The 13,151-nt window shown below is 46.1% G+C and overlaps 1 protein-coding gene across 49 annotated transcripts in view; it reads right to left on the reverse strand.

Annotated features, from left to right (window-relative positions):
- Nucleotides 1-2,817: 2,817 nt before the first annotated feature.
- The window catches only part of Prom1 (prominin 1), a 143,129-nt gene continuing 132,795 nt past the window's right edge, over nucleotides 2,818-13,151 (reverse strand). For 39 of the 49 annotated variants that reach the window (XR_013425710.1, XR_013425709.1, XM_078021068.1 and 36 more), the window contains 3 exons: nucleotides 11,238-11,261; nucleotides 4,462-4,500; nucleotides 2,818-3,897 (listed from right to left, as the gene is read on the reverse strand). Coding sequence is in view for 44 of the 49 variants with exons in the window: in XM_078021068.1 (XP_077877194.1) it covers nucleotides 4,479-4,500; nucleotides 11,238-11,261 (46 nt within the window). In the remaining 5 variants the exon portion in view is untranslated. The remainder of the gene's footprint in view (nucleotides 3,898-4,461; nucleotides 4,501-11,237; nucleotides 11,262-13,151) is intronic. The other 10 variants (XR_013425711.1, XR_005737075.2, XR_002483285.3 and 7 more) reach the window with 1 other exon arrangement.

The following is a 13,151-nucleotide window of genomic DNA, read 5'->3' on the forward strand; positions in this document are numbered from 1 at the left end:
TGTCTGGCAAATAGATCATGTTGGTCCATCCTCTGCTGCCATCTGGTGTCCACAGCTGGCATGGTTGGTATGTGGCCCTTACCCTTACCCACATCTGGGAACCTTGGCATGCATGGTGCTCCAAGCCAGACTGTGCCCCATCTGCAGACAAGGGCAGGTGTTCACTTGACCCACCCACGGTGGTATTAGGCAGAGCATCACTTCCAGCTGCCCTGTTATGACCCGTCTCTTCCAGACTCTTTAGGACTTTGATTTGTCCCTGCAGTGGGAACTTACTAGAAAAAAGCTCACTTGTGCTCTTCTCCCTCTTGCCTCTTGGAACACGGCAGGCCTGAAGGCCTCAGCACTACTACGTGTGCCCATTGCCTGAAAACCTGTTTCCACTGATTACTGCCTGGCTAGCTCCTTTCTGCCTGCAACCTTCGTAGCTGAAGTTCCTGACCATCCAATGTTGAGAAGCTCTTCTGTAACTCCATCACTTCATCCTGCCTTAATCCTCTGAAAAGCAAAGACTTCTGTCCTTTTTGATTTTCCATCTTTAAGTGGGGAATGCAGGATCAGATTTGCATCATGAGATGATACAATTGTATATTAAGAAAGGACAGGCAGGCAAGCGAGTGCAGTCCCTGGGGAAGTAGTGCAGGTGAGCTGCTATAACAAAAGGCCCCCTTCACTCATAAACTGATCTTTCAGGTTTGTGCCAGGCAGTTCTTCAAATTTAACTCCTGACTTCTAAGATCTGACCAGTGTGGCCATTTGCAGTGGAACAAGTCCAGCAGAAGCATCTTTGTTTGATACTTGATTCACTTGCCACTAACCTAACCCAACACTGAACTCACTGAATTGCAAAGGAGGCTGGGAAATGTAGTCCCCACCCAGGCACCCCCTTAAGTCCAGTCAAACTCAGGGGGCTGGAAGCCTAAAGGGGAGAACGTCACACTAACCAAGAGATACTATGAACAAGCAAGAAGAGAGACGCCGTAGGAACAGAGAACAAGCCTTGGTGACCAAGGGTGGGAGGAAGGGAGAGAGACAGCAGACTTGGTCAACTGTGGCTCAAGGGCAGTGAGGGTGAAACAAGTCAAGGAAGAGCAGGAGTCAGAAAGCTGAGGAAAGGGTAGTGGTTTAAAGCAGGGGTCAGAGGCCTGTGGCCTGGCTTTGGAACACTTTTTTAGAACTCAGCCAGGTCCACTCACAGATTGTTGATGGGCCATGTCTGTGTATGACAGAGCTCCATGTAGACCACATGGCCCAGGAAGCCCAACACAATGACTGCCTGTCCCTTCACAGGGAAAGACTGTGGACCTGTGGCTTAAGGCATATCAGGTGGAGATGTGCCGTGGACCTGTGGCTGCTCTACAGTGACCAGGGATGAGCATCATGAGGACCAGGAGAGGCAGGTGAACCGTGAGGGTGGATAGAATTGTCCAGGGAGACAGGGAGGGGTGGACCAGGAGAAAATCTGGGAACACCAACTAAATTTAAGGACAGGAAAGAAGATGAGCGTATGGAGAACAGAGTAAAGCCCAGGAAGATAGAGGGTTCCTTTGGGAGCCTCAAAAGATGTTGGTATCTTTACCAGTGGTCCACAAAGTCCTCTCCAAGAAATGGAGTGTGGGATAGAGGCCATTTCACAGCAGCTGAACCAACAGAGGTGAGCAGGTGATTAGAGATGCACTGGGAATTCTTTCATGAAAATTATTTGCAAAGGGGAGAAGGAGAGAGAAAATGAGAGGGTGTTCTCTGGGGCTGAGAAAAAGATGGGATCTTTAGGACCAGATCCCACCACTAGTGCGTTTGGCAGTAGAAGGTACTGAAAAGCACATGATGAGAGGTGCAAGACTTGAGCTGTGGCGTATTACAATCAGTTGTTTAAATAATTGAAACTTTTTTTTATTGTTGGTTGTTCAAAACATTACATAGTTCTTGACATATCATATTTCACACTTTGATTCAAGTGGGTTATGAACTCCCATTTTACCCCGTATATAGCTTGCAGAATCACATCAGTTACACTTCCATTGATTTACATATTGCCATACTAGTGTCTGTTGTATTCTGCTGCCTTTCCTATCCTCTACTATCCCCCCTCCCTTCCCCTCCCCTCCCCTCTTCTCTCTCTACCCCCTCTACTGTAATTCATTTCTCCCCCTTGTATTATTTTTCCCTTTCCCCTCACTTCCTCTTGTATGTAATTTTGTATAACCCTGAGGGTCTCCTTCCATTTCCATGCAATTTCCCTTCTCTCTCGCTTTCCCTCCCACCTCTCATCCCTGTTTAATGTTAATCTTCTTCTCATGCTCTTCGTCCCTACTCTGTTCTTAGTTACTCTCCTTATATCAAAGAAGACATTTGGCATTTGTTTTTTAGGGATTGGCTGGCTTCACTTAGCATAATCTGCTCTAATGCCATCCATTTCCTTCCAAATTTTTTGATGTGGGATATAAAAATTAGGTTTTAAGAAAACAAGGGATGATGTCCTCTAAAAGAACTCTCCACTATCTGGCCTCTTGTGCATAGTTTAACAAAAATCCCATTTGTGCACACAGATATTTAGGAGCGTATATATAGCTGTGAGTGATCTGAATGTGAATATTGCTACTTAAACGGTTATCTTAGAAATAGTTATTTTAGATCTGTAAAACCGAGGACCTGAAAGGCAGCTGACTTTGGGGAAGTGGGGTGCATTCTCTCTGTACTGTGGGCACTTGGGGGATGGGAAGGTAGTGGATTAAACAGACAACCCCAGGCCACATGTCATCGCCTGGAATTCGACAGTGTCTGGGTCTACTCAAGGAAGGAACACACGGACAGCAATTTCCAAGCCCCCTTTTATTGAAATAAATCAGGACAGTGATCTTCTCTCAAAAGACCTGGTACAAAGCCCACATCTTGAATGTCATGCATGACATCACTGCTACTTTGGTTTGACAGTATTTCACTGCCGATCACTTTTGAAAAAGGCAAAGACAATGTGAGTGACCCCAAAACAAACAGATACTGACTCATGCTTCCATATATTTCTAAGGACCAAGCATGAAGGCTTTATTCATGTTGGACACCAAAAATCTAAGAACCATGACAGGGTCGTCCCCTGTTTCGCTTCAGAGTCCCCTCTCGCAATAATCAGATGACATCCAGATGATTCTCATCCTGAATCAGAAGATGAAGTGTGCACTGCACTTGGCATCTGTGCAAACAGCTCCACCCTCTGCCAAACAGCATTCCTTCTCCCAAGATCTCTCTGTTTTGAACTTGTTACTGTAATAGAGTGGGGGTACTCTGGGACTGCTTTTGTATTCTGTTCCCAAACACCGTGACCAATCATTGACAAAGTGGATGCAAATCCTAGGTGAAGGACATGCTGTAGGTTTCACATACTTTTAGTGAAAATGGATTATTTTCAACAGCACCAATAAATCAACACTGACCCGATAGTAAGCTCATTTAGAAGAAAACCCTTACAATACTCATTTGTTTAAAAAACCCTAGCTGTGGCAAAGGTGTATATACAATCTACTATACACAAAATACACATTTTCTGTAAACTGTATGTGTCCCGCACACTCTACCTACGCGAGTAAATTAGAATCTCAGTATTAATATCGGATGGACTGTTTGACCCAGAAATGTGCCCAAACCCATATGGTATGGTATCTAAATAGAAATTCAGTATTAAAAAAATAATAATAAACAGGAGGGAAGATTATCCTTGAATAGTGATGGACACATGGACTAGGAACGTGACTGTGTTCATTCCTAACAAAGCTCTACCCAGAGACCAAGAAGTCCCCTTGAGTCACTGCATTGCCACCAGAGCTCCTCTTGAATTTGGAAAGTTCTCGCAGACCCAGATTTACCAACAGTCTCATTCCTTCCACATTGTGTGTCTTGATGCTGAAACAAAGGTCAGACAAAATTTCAGAATCTGTCTTTGCCCTGGCCAAGAAACCATGAACACATCATCCTCAATGATTCCTACAGGACTCCAGGGACAACTGGTTCTAGAGGCCATTATCCTGTCCAACCTTATTTGTCCTGACCCATCATTTTAGTTTCTGAGTTGTTTTTTTTTTTAAAACCAAACGATCACAGAAATGTTTGTTGTAAAACAATATAAAATATTTTCATATTTAAAATATAAACATATCTAAAGAACAAGGTACATGGTTAGTGCATAAATACCTAGGAATTTATTTTTACTATAAGAAAAAATTCTTATTATGATAAATACAACCATCATGTCTGTGTTTTTGTTTGTATACAAACATACACAGGACCATATATGACACAGTCATGTAGAGTCGTTATAATAAACGTATACATATATATGCAAAATCGAACTGTCTAACCCATACATTGACGTAGATTTTCCACTTAAGATGATCTATGTTTTAATAATCTAAAAAATTAAAAAACTATAGTACTATAAATTATTTAACATGAAAGCATCAAACTTACCTCAAGCAATTTCAACCTCAGAAATAATATTGTAACGAGCTAAAAGACAAAAAAAACAAAAAAAAAAACATAAATATAACACTTGCAGGCCAGGCCCTGGGCGGCGTCATCACCTGGCAGAGGAGATATAGAGAGAGACGGACAAGCAGAACTGAGGCTGGAACGGGTAAGGGTCACTAGGAACATGTGTCCAAAATACCAGACCAGCAGAAACCAGACCCCACAGCAGAAGGACTACCCACCAGAAGCAGCAGAAGCCCAGCTGCAAGGACCAGAAGACAGGAGTTCTTCAGGGGCCCTGTTACCACGTGTGGCCAGGTGTGCTCACCTGTGCATCCAGATGGTGCGCGTCCTTACCGGCTCTCTGGTTAACAGTCAACAGTCGTCCTACGCTATCCTAACTGTCTCCACAGTCACGGCCTTGACAACCAGAACAGGGTGTGCGAGGGTGTGCGAGGGGAGACCACAAACTCCCTTCAGTTTGGATCCCACTCCCACCCCCCGTGACTTAGGGCATCACAGCCCTTTGGACCCTGCAGGATGTGCCAGGCACATCAGCACTCAGTGCTGCGGAGACCCCCAGGAAGAGGGGAAGAGCAGTGGGGTGTCAGAGCCCCTGCAGGGCAGGCATTCCTCCAAACTCATTATTTAACTTTGGCAGCCACATCCACTTACTCCTGTGTGTCTTTTCTCTCTCTCTCTCTCTCTCTTTTTTTAATGCATTCAATAAACATGCAGGCTCTATTGAAGGGCTCAGGGGTCCCTGTGGAAGGGTACAGGCAGGAGCCTGCTCAGGGTCCTGCTTTGGCCCATGGCATCAGGCCCTGGGCTGAACACTATGAAGGCCAGTGGGCTCTGAGATCATCATCAGGGGTGCTGGGCACACAAACTGACCTACTGGGTCTTCTGCCTAGCCATACCCTCTCTGAGGAACTCTAGACCAAACAACTCACCCTACCTTGGAAAAGAGGGTGTTCAGGAGACTTCAGAACCAGGTAACAAACAACATGAACCAATTCAAGCAACTGGAACTGATTCTGGAAGCTTCTGATGTGAAAGGGACAATAGGTCCTTGGATGGGACAGCTGGAGGTTATGAGAATTCAGGCTGTGAACTACAACCTCTTGGGCAGTCACCCTAATAAAATAATAACAGAAGCCAAGGAATGACAGCAGGGCACGTGTCTCCCAGAGCAAGCACCACGCCGAGGTGGCACGTGTCAAGTTAGTGTGGATTCACGCTCCAGATCGCAATCAACACAGGACTCTGGCAGCCAGTAGACAGAATCCGCTGGGCCCTGTGGCCCCAAGGCCTGAAGTATCACACAGCCAAATGGCCCCATGCACTTTCCACTAGGCCAGCGCGGCCAAAGCACGTGCAGTGAGGGGGCGGCTGCTGCTCCCTCAGTGTCACCGGGGTGCCCTTCTGCTCCTTCCTGCTGCAGCATTGAGCTGCAGGAAAAGCACACTCACAGCTTCAGCAAGGAGAAGGCCACGGTCCACGGGAGTACCTCCTTGGACCTGTGCTGGGTTTTTCCTCAACACGCCTTTTTTAAACATTACAAAAGGAAACGTTCATCTGAAACCCAGATTTCTCTCTTTTCCAGAGAAACTGAACTTTGAGGTACCATTTGCCTCTTTCTTATCCCTTTTTTCTGTCAACTTCTCTGTGTCTTTCCACGTCTGCCTAGGGAACCTAACTACTGCCCTGGCCTTTGGGAGAACAGGAGAAAGAAGAGCTCAGACCCCAGCTGGCCTCGGACTGGCCGTGGGACCTGGGGCCTAGTGGTTATATCCTGAAAATGGGGGGCGGCTGTGAAGGGCTCAGAGGTCTGTGCAGGATAAAGCAGGGCAGATGGCCTGACCCGAAGCCTAGGGCTGCTAGGCCAACACATGCCACTACCCTGGGGACATTGTGGAACAGAAAGGAGCAATTTTTTTCTCCTAATCTCTCAGGCAGAGCTACATAGAATAGATTTGTCTCCACCAAAAATAATAATAATAAAAAACCACAGAAGTCTGGGAAATCAGCCCCTCAATGCCTGCCCCTGTGCGGGGCACTTATGTGGGAGGTAGAAGCATCCCTGGAGGCAATGCCAGGCTTCTCAGGCTCCGGGGGGACTTGTTGCCTCTTTCTTCAGGCAGAAGCAAATGACCAGCCACAGAGCATGCAGTGAACTAATAGGAGAGAAAGGATGTGTGTGTGTGTGTGTGTGTGTGTGTGTGTGTGTGTGAGAAATAGCCAAGATGACAGGGGAGGGGGGGGTGAAGAACTTGAGACTGACTTGGTCACTCAGAAGCTGCATGGTTCCCCTTCAGGAGACTTTTCCTGGGAGACTCCTCAGGAACCAATGGTGGAGCTGCTCCTGACTTTGCATTAGCCTGACCTGCAGAAGGACTTTCCTAGAGGGCTGGGCACCTTATCCATGCACTGACCCCTTGGCTCCCAAACCTGGCTTTGTCGTGAGATGTGGCAGCATTTGAAGTCTTTTGGTGTGAGCGCTCATGGAACTCACAGACACGGGAAGGTACAAGGGGCTCAGGTTAAACTAAATAAAAGAACAATGGGGTCTCCATGGCATCTGAAGCCCCCTCCCCACCTGTGTAAGCCCATAAGCTAAGTGGGCCTGGCTTGATAACAGGATGGACAGACACATTTATCTTCTGAACACGTCTGGGTTCCATCAGAAATATCAGTATAACACGAAGATGAGATTGTCATCACTGTCATGAACCAGAAACACTCCAGCAAGGGCTTCCACTGTCAAAGGCTGAATATTTTATCCTTGTGACCTCCCAACCCTAAGTGAGCAGGGATCCTATTGTCTCCTTTTAGACATAAGGACACTGAGGCTCCAGGAAATGCCATAGGACTTCCATAATGACACAAGACTGTGCAACAGGATTTACCCCAACTTGTACCCCAGAGCCCTCGAGAAGGGTCTTGGTGGGGCAGAAATGAATCCCTATGTTCCTAGAGCTTCTGAGATGCTGCTTCCTCTCTTTCTAGAAATAAATCGACTCCACTAACCTGAAACTTTCTGCTCCTTCCTTACTGCCCCCAGAAGAGCAGACTGGCCAGGACACCTACCAGGACTCCCCTGCAGGGTGGCTGCTCTGGATGGAAACCCAGCCCTGCTCCAACAGCGCCCACAGAAGGTGCCCCAGGGGAACCTGAGGGGGGCAGTTAGTCTGTGCTTTTTCTCTCCTTGAAACAAAGCCTGTCAACCTGCTGTGGGCTGCACACAGAATATAGAATACAGAAACCTCAGAAGAGCCTGGGACTTCCAACACCAACACACTCTGCTTGTGCCCTTCACAGGAGTGTGAGGGGCTAGGTCCTTCCCAAAGGCAGCTCTTTCAAATGTGCATTACACCCAGAATCACTCCAGAATCGTCCTCAGTGGTCTTTAGTACAACTGGGTGGGAGTCACTGATTGTGAACTTCTGCCTTAACAACCCAGGATGAATGCCCACCAGCAAGTGGGAAGAGACACTCATTTCTGAACATCTCCTAGGGCTTTTCCTGTTTCCTAGCATTATCGTTTTCCATTTTTGTCCAGTAAATGAAATCCAAGAGTTAGCAAGTCTTCTCATGTGCAGGGACATGGGAAAAACTGGTAAGCAAGGACTCTCACACACACCTCTTAAGCCCTCGGTGGTTAGTACTCATGTGGGGTGCACCTGCGCATCCAATGGGGCCTCGGGTGTTGTCTTATCTATGCCAAAGGTAGATTTTGGTCCGCCTATGTAGCAAAGGACTCAGACAGGGCCATGACAGGATGGGTGATGGCACACAGCTGCCTACTCTCAGCACTCAGGTCTGAGACCAGGAGTTAGTGAATGTCTGTGGCTTTGACACTCACTTCTAAATGGCAAAGGGTCCATGGCAATGTTAGTGTGCTGAGAGGTTTCTGGGGCCTCAAAGTCTATGTTATCAACTTGCAAAATGACCCTCTTTCTTTTCTTTGTTTTTATTTAATTTTGACACAGGGTTTCACTATTTGCTTGGAGCCTTGCTGAATTGCTGAGACTGGCTGAACTTTGATATTCCTGCCTCTACCTCCCAAGTCACTAGGACTACAGGCATGCACCAACAAGCCCAACCTGACCCTCCCTTTCAATTGCAAAGGAATCCTAGATGCAGCAAACTCTCCCAAGCCTCCTACTCCTCAGGAAGCCATAATGTTGTACCTTCCCGATTCCCAAAGGACTTGCCATCAGCAGTGGGGAGCATGGTCAGCAGAGGGCCTCCTGCTGCCAGAGTTCTCAGGGCCTGCTCTGCTGCCAATTGCACTGCCCAAGGGCTTTGTGTTTCCTGAGCAGCCCTGATCCAAGAGGCTAGAGAGGTGGGGGCACAAAGTCAACATTTTGCCCAATGAAGGCAACTCTTGGCAGGGCATAACTGCTCTAGAGAACTGAGGCTTCAAAAGGTCCACCTGGACTTCTCTTCAAACACCTCGCACCCCAAACTCCACCTCAGCATTGCCACCAGGAGACCCTACCCTCAGCACACTTCCCACCCAGGCTTGCCTGTCTTGCTAGAATCCTCTAAGCCAACTCAATGACACTTCCTGGTACAGAGAGGACACCTGCAGACCTCGCAAACAGAAGGCAAGACCAGAGACCAATTCTACAAATTCAGGAAGTCCTAGAAGAACTGATATTGGGGCATTAGAGATAGTTGAGAACTCTCCTTTGATCTTGAAATTTCAGACCATAAGTACAAGATGCCCTCCTAGCATGCTACCCTATGAAACGGGAGATGTGTAAGAGGCAGGCCAAAGCCCTGTCTACTCTGCCTGGAGGACACTGAGCTAAGTGACCCTTGAATCAATCTTCACATCTCTCCCAACCTAGCACTCTAGCAACCACATCCAACACACGTCCACCTTATCCTAGAGGCAGCAGATGAGATGAAGTGAATTTGACATTTTGAAACCTTTTTGTTCCATTATTATTATTATTATCACTTTTACTTTGGTCTGAAAGTTATGTCCCCCTAATATTTGTAAGTTGAGATCCTAGACACCAGGAGAATGCACTAGGAGGCGGAGGCCATTGTGGACTAGTTTAGGACAAGCAACCCCAGTGAGCTGGCTCACTCCTTCAACTCTGTGTGACACAGGGAGGGGCACCGTCTATGAACAACCCAGTGAACCTGACAGCACCTGGTCTAGCACTTGCCACCTCCAGAACCCTGAGGAAGAACTTTCTCTTGTTTGTAAACGATCTTGTTTATAGCATTTTGCCTGGATACACAAATACAATTTCCTTCCCTTTAAATGGCAAATTAAATTGAAAAGTTTGGAAATTTTTGTCATATTCAATGTTGTAAACTAGGTAAACCTTTCACCATTCTGAAGAGAGAAATACCTTTCTATATCTGTTCCTTTTGAGATCTGACAAAGGTAAAGTATCAGTTGTTACTAGGCAACACTGATTAAAAGAAGGATGCTAGGATTATATATTTGCTAAATATTTTTTTCTATATAAACTCTTAGTGGGAGCTCATGCTGGGGGCTCCTCTGAACATGGTGACCTTTTAACTAGATTATCCCATGTGAAGTGTAGGCTTCCAGAAAAGGTGAATTCCCCTGCACACTGATATTAGACTCACTCCTTTGCACCTGAGGTACCTCCTGGCGGGGGCAAAGAACACTGGTTTGGGGTCAGCTGTGTGGACTTGAGAAGTACCACATCCACTAAGTAGGAGGGCTCGCTGATGCCTGGTGGCCCTTGCTTATCCTGGCCCCACTTCTTCTCAGCAGACAGGGCCCCTGGTTGTCAGGTACATCTCAAGATTTAGTGGAGTCTTGGAAGAGGACACCTGGCAGGTCAGAGTTACTTAGTGAATGTCCAAGTTCACGGAAAATGGCTTATGTCCAGAAAATATGAGTTCGGGATTTGATTTTGGAGGAGAGGATGGAGGTCCTTTTCTGGTTGACCATAATTTATGAGAAAAAAGAAGAATGGATGAGAGAAGGGAAGAAGGGTAAATCTGGAAGACAGTAAGCACTTAATTTGATGCAGAGAAATCCTAAAGTGTGCATGAATTTAAACTGTAATGATCCGGAGTTATACTTAGAATTTTAGGATGACACCAAATTTTAGTTGTTTCACATTTCTGTTGCTAAGAAGTCATTGAAATTTCAAACTTATGCCATCATGAAATGCTACATAGGTCAAGATTGAAGCTAGTCATTGACAGAGTATGACTCAGAGAGAAGTGCAGGGCATCAATTGCATGCAGAGAGTTCAGAATATCTACATAGGGTGAGAAGGTTCACCACGGGACACACATGCACTTCCAGACTTTTTTGACCTCGTCATAACACGATTGTGAATACTATATCAATGATCTTTATGATAAACACTATTACCATTTTTCATACTTTAACAAAAATAAGTGACACCAATAACATCATGATATCTCCAAGATGAAGTATTTACACCATGGATCACAAAGACAATGTATGACTCACAAAAAGTATGTGACAATTTGTTAAATATGCAGATTCCAAATACGGAATTAACTTCTTCATGATTTTATAATTTTATTATGTGAAATACTCCTTCGGTAAATGAGTATTTCTTGAGCTCCTTCTATGTGCCAGTCCTTTTTTAAGAGGTGTCACAATTTATTTTTACCTAGATGTATTTAATATTTCTATGTCATTTAAAGATGTTATTAATTTAACTTTAAAGTACATCATACAATAATAAAATCCTCCTCAATCTCATGTAGTAATATAATTTTTTTAAAAAAAGGCTTACACTTTTTTGCTTCCAGGTGCACCACTATAAAATACAAAAAGGAGAAACAAAATTACTAATTTTCTTATGACTATTAGGGCTCTACAGTCACACCTCCCACATTTGTACTCCAATATAATGTTCACGGTACACATTCCAGAGAGACAGGTTGAGGCACGAAACCCAGGAGATCACCAGACGCGGAGCCTACGGTGGACAACGTGTGTGTGTGCGTGTGTGTGTGTGTGTGTGCGTGTGTGTGTGTGTGTGTGTGTGTGTGTGTGTGAGAGAGAGAGAGAGAGAGAGAGAGAGAGAGAGAGAGAACCAAGATGACAGGGGAGGAGAGGGTGAAGGCATTGAGACTGACTTGGCCCCTCAGAAGCTGCATGGTTCCCCTTCAGGAGACTTTTCCTGGGGGGCTGCTCAGGAACCAATGGTGGAGCTGCTCCTGACTTTGTATTAGCCTGACCTGCAGAAGGACTTTCCTAGAGGGCTGGGCACCTTCTGTATGCACTGACCAATGAGATTGAACTCACGTGGGGTGCACCTGCAAATCAAATGAACCAGAAACACTCAAGCAAGTGCTTACACTGTCAAAGGAGTGAGCAGGGATCCTATTGTCCCCTTTTACACATAAGGACACTGAGGCTCCAGGAAATGCCATAGGACTTCCATAATGACACAAGAGAGCGCAACAGGATTTACCCTAACTCGGACCCCAGAAGCCTTAAGGAAGGTCTCAGTGGCAGAGACACGAATCCCTACATTCCTAGAAAGTCTCAGAAGTTGCTTCCTCACCTCCTGGAAATAAATCAGCTCCACTAACCTGAAACTTTCTGCTCCTTCCTTACTGCCCCCAGAAGAGCAGACTGGCCAGGACACCTACCAGGACTCCCCTGCAGGGTGGGCTGCTCTGGATGGAAACCCAGCCCTGCTTCAACAGGACCACAGAAGGTGCCCCAGGGGAACCTGAGGGGGGCAGTTAGTCTGTGCTTTTTCTCTCCTTGAAACAAAGCCTGTCAACCTGCTGTGGGCTGCACACAGAATATAGAATACAGAAACCTCAGAAGAGCCTGGGACTTCCAACACCGACTCACTCTGCTTCTGCCCTTCACAGGAGTGTGAGGGCCTGGGTCCTTCCCAAAGGCAGCTCCTTCAAATGTGCATTACACCCAGAATCACTCCAGAATCGTCCTCAGTGGTCTTTAGTACAACTGGGTGGGAGTCACTGATTGTGAATTTCTGCCTTGACAACCCAGGATGAATGCCCACCAGCAAGTGGGAAGAGACACTCATTTCTGAACATCTCCTAGGGCTTTTCCTGTTTCCTATCATTATCGTTTTCCCCTTTTGTCCAGTAAATGAAATCCAAGAGTTAGCAAGTCTTCTCATGTGCAGGGATTTGGGAAAAACTGGTAAGCAAGGACTCTCACACACACCTCTTAAGCCCTCAGTGTTGAGTACTCACGTGGGGTGCACCTGCACATCAAATGGGGTTCAGGTGTTGTCTTATCTATACTGGAGGCAGGTGTTGGCCTGTGTTGGCCTGAGCAAAGGGCTCAGACAGGGCCATGACAGGATGGGTGATGGCACACAGCTGCCTATTCTCAGCACTCAGGTCTGAGACCAGGAGTTAGTAAATGTCTATGGCTTTGACACTCACTTCTAAATGGCAAAGGGTTTATGGTAATGTTACTGTGCTGAGAGGTATCTAGGACCTCAAAGTCTGTGTTATCAACTTGAAAAATGACTTACTTTCTTTATTTTTTCTTTCTTTTATTTAATTTTGAGGGTCTCACTATTTGCTTGGGGCCTTGCTGAGGTGCTGAGAATGACTGAACTTGTGATCCTTCTGCCTCAGCCTCCAAAGTCACTAGGACTACAGGCATGCACCAACAAGCCCAACCTGACCCTCCCTTTCAATTGCAAAGGAAT

Source organism: Ictidomys tridecemlineatus, chromosome 9, assembly GCF_052094955.1.
Source record: "Ictidomys tridecemlineatus isolate mIctTri1 chromosome 9, mIctTri1.hap1, whole genome shotgun sequence".
In the NCBI taxonomy this organism is placed as follows: Eukaryota; Metazoa; Chordata; class Mammalia; order Rodentia; family Sciuridae; genus Ictidomys; species Ictidomys tridecemlineatus.